This window comes from Morone saxatilis, unplaced genomic scaffold (assembly GCF_004916995.1).
Source record: "Morone saxatilis isolate NCDOM2014 unplaced genomic scaffold, NCSU_SB_2.0 Contig11, whole genome shotgun sequence".
NCBI classification, from domain to species: Eukaryota; Metazoa; Chordata; class Actinopteri; family Moronidae; genus Morone; species Morone saxatilis.
In genome coordinates, this window is record NW_023339663.1 from 10,487,764 (window position 1) to 10,490,838 (window position 3,075).

Here is a 3,075-nt window from a genome sequence, read left to right on the forward strand (position 1 = left end):
CAACAATAGTGAGACATGAATATTTCAATCTTACACATTCAGTTACATCAACATTCAGCTGCCACACTGTCTGGTCTTCAGGGCTGCACAACTACCTCACTGACATCATGATTTTTATATTTTTATCAGTTACATTGATGATGCAATGATCCAATCATCCGTCCAAATAAGCACAGGAGCTTCTGCGGCAATGTTTTCATGCAATAGATGTACGTGATCGAGAACTAAATATAATGGACCACCATCAATTTGAGTTGTAAAAATCTTTATTGCAAAAAGTACAGCATTGGTCATAATTGTGCAGCCCTGTACTAACAAATAAATCCTCAGTCCTTAATTATGTTACCATACAAGGTTGAGCTAAATTCACATACAGAAAATCAATTTTTCTTGAAGATAGAAAATATCTATTTTGTGTGTCCGTCAGCTGATCATAATTGAAAATATGGGCTTGTTCTCTGCTGCATTTACAAACATTGCTGGTGGTAACAAACCTTTAACAGCATTTATATTTACCTATAAAATATATTTTACAAGTGCTGAGCTAGAATATATCTTTCTTATGTAAACTATTGATTGTACAGACTATTAATTACTTCCCAGAATTCTGTGTCAATTGTGAACCAACTGCATCTGCAAATTCCATTAGAATATAAAATGTTTGAGAACAGAAAATAACTCCATAAAAAGCCTCACCTACCAAGGGTGAAACATATTACCTTGGTAGTTTAAAGGATAAACATTTTATTGACAGATTGCCAAAAAACTACTTTAATTTAAGTTTAACTTTAAATTATTTTAATGCCCTAATGACATTTGGCTAAACTTGGATCCTCCATTAGCGTAAAAGTGCATCAGTGGGATTCAGTAAATGTACAGAGATGTGATTTTCCCTCACAATTTTTTGACAAATTTAACATACTATTTATTTACAATTACAATAGGAACATTGGTCAGGCAATGCAGAAATCTACTGTACACTACACACAAAAATATCTTCAATCTATATAGTATATACAGACTATGATGATTATGACCAAAAGCATTACCTTCACAAATAGCTGTCCTTAGAAAGAAAAGGGAGCTGGAACTGTCTTTAGCTTTGTCCCCATCAAACTAGAGGACAGACAAATTGACAGTCCCATGTTTCAATGAGATGCAGTGACTAAGAAACACATTCAAAGACATCACAGAGACACAATGACAGGAGGCAGGAGCAGAGGACACGAGACCAAAACCGAACAAAAACACATGTATTCAACGTGTAATCCTGATGTGCTATTACCTACACGACTCTAGTCTTGTGATCAACCACCCAGTCTATAACAAGCTTGAAGTGTGTATTTTTGTACAGTCACAATGCGTCATCACTTGGGTTGTAACCTTCCGTTACAGTTAAGTACATATTAGCTTATAATGGTGATAACTGTGACTTTTTCTAGATTTCCACACCATCAGACCTCATTTTACTTTCAGTGTGGTGATGGTTCTCTGTTCTGTTAATTGTATCTGGTTGTCAAGTTACATTGGAATTTAAACTTTAACTGGAAGGTTTCTGATTTCTATTAGAAGGATTTGTACTTATGCCCGCTCATAATATGGCATAAAATGCATTTGTATGTGAAATAACTCCCAGTAATTCCGAGAAATTACTGTTAATTCCCATGGAAAAGTGTCACCCCCGAAACACAACATCTGACCAATCTGCAAGGTGGTAGCCCTTAAGAAAGGGCTCAGAGAACAAGATGCTACATGTTATGAGTGACAACAAGACAAATAAATGTAAATATAAATATACATATAAATATAAAAATTGTGTACATGGCGGATTTGTAATCAAAAAAAAACAAAACAATCAAAAATCCAAAGTAATGTAATTTCTTTACGTACTCTGGGAGAAAAAAAAAATACTTAAAGTGCCTGGGACAGGGCCTTTCTCAAAAACAGGAGAAAGATGAGGGGCTTGCCCAATAAAACGTAACTCTCCAATCATGACACACACACACACACACACACACAACACACACACACACGCACGCATATGTCTAACAATACCCTGGACACAAGTTAAATCTTCTCTTCTACCAGGTTGGCATCATGTCTGGGAACCACACGCGACCCAAATGCTTTGACACCTCCCAGTGGATATCATCCAGCCCGTAGCGGTGATCTGGAACCAGTACATCCTCCATGATGGATAGCTGTGTCAGTCTGTCTCCACACATCTTGACAAACTCCACAAAAGCGCTGCAGGACACTTCGCACTCTCCCAAGCCGATGGCTGACAGCTGCGTGCAGCGCTGGGCAATGCGGATCAGCTCTTCGTCCAGCGGTCGCAGCCCGTTGGCGCACACCACCAGCTCCACCAGGCGCGGGCAGGTGAGCCCAACGCGGCCCAGCACGTCTTTACTGACAGAGCGGCCGAAGTACAGATGCGTGACGGGGATTTCATCGCGGAAGAAAGGGCCAAACTCATCCTCATAAAGGAAAAAGTACATGACCAGATTGAATTTAGGAGAGTGGCGCACCATGGCGTCCCAGCTGCTCTTCTTGATGGAGTGGAACTGTTGGCCAGGATTCTCGCTAATCACGTCGATGCGAAGGTGCTCAAGGTGAACGTGCTTCTCTGAGGACAGAGCGATGAGAAGTTCATCACTCAGCAAATGATAGTTGAGAGCCAGTTCTCTCAGGCCGTGGCACTGATCAGCCACACACAGGATTCCTGGGAGAGAAAGAAAAGTAAATTAAAGGAGATTATAGATCTACACCCTCTGTTTAAAGAGGGTGTACATCTGCTCTATTGGGCTATTATTGTAGCAAAACTATTTACAAATGTGAGTGGAGAGTTGTGTAAATGTATCTCAATCCGTGTGTGCGTAATCAGATTTGTAAATATGTAATGACATTTGCGAATGTGTACAGGAATCTGCAACTGTGTGTTCAGAATGCGAGCATTATCAGATTTGTAAACGTGTAGAAAACTACAAATCTGTATTCAGCTTGCTGTTCCTGTTCCTGCTACACTGCTGTGGTCAGTCTGTCACTCACTGCGGTCGATATCAATGCCACGCCCCC

General features: G+C 40.0%; 1 protein-coding gene across 1 annotated transcript in view; it reads right to left on the reverse strand.

The window, feature by feature from the left end:
- Positions 1–6: 6 nt before the first annotated feature.
- LOC118320985 (F-box/LRR-repeat protein 3-like) overlaps positions 7–3,075 on the reverse strand; it is a 5,593-nt gene continuing 2,524 nt past the window's right edge. Inside the window, exon 5 of the mRNA XM_035652124.1 lies at positions 7–2,722. Coding sequence (XP_035508017.1) covers positions 2,082–2,722 — 641 coding nt within the window. The 3' untranslated portion in view covers positions 7–2,081. The remainder of the gene's footprint in view (positions 2,723–3,075) is intronic.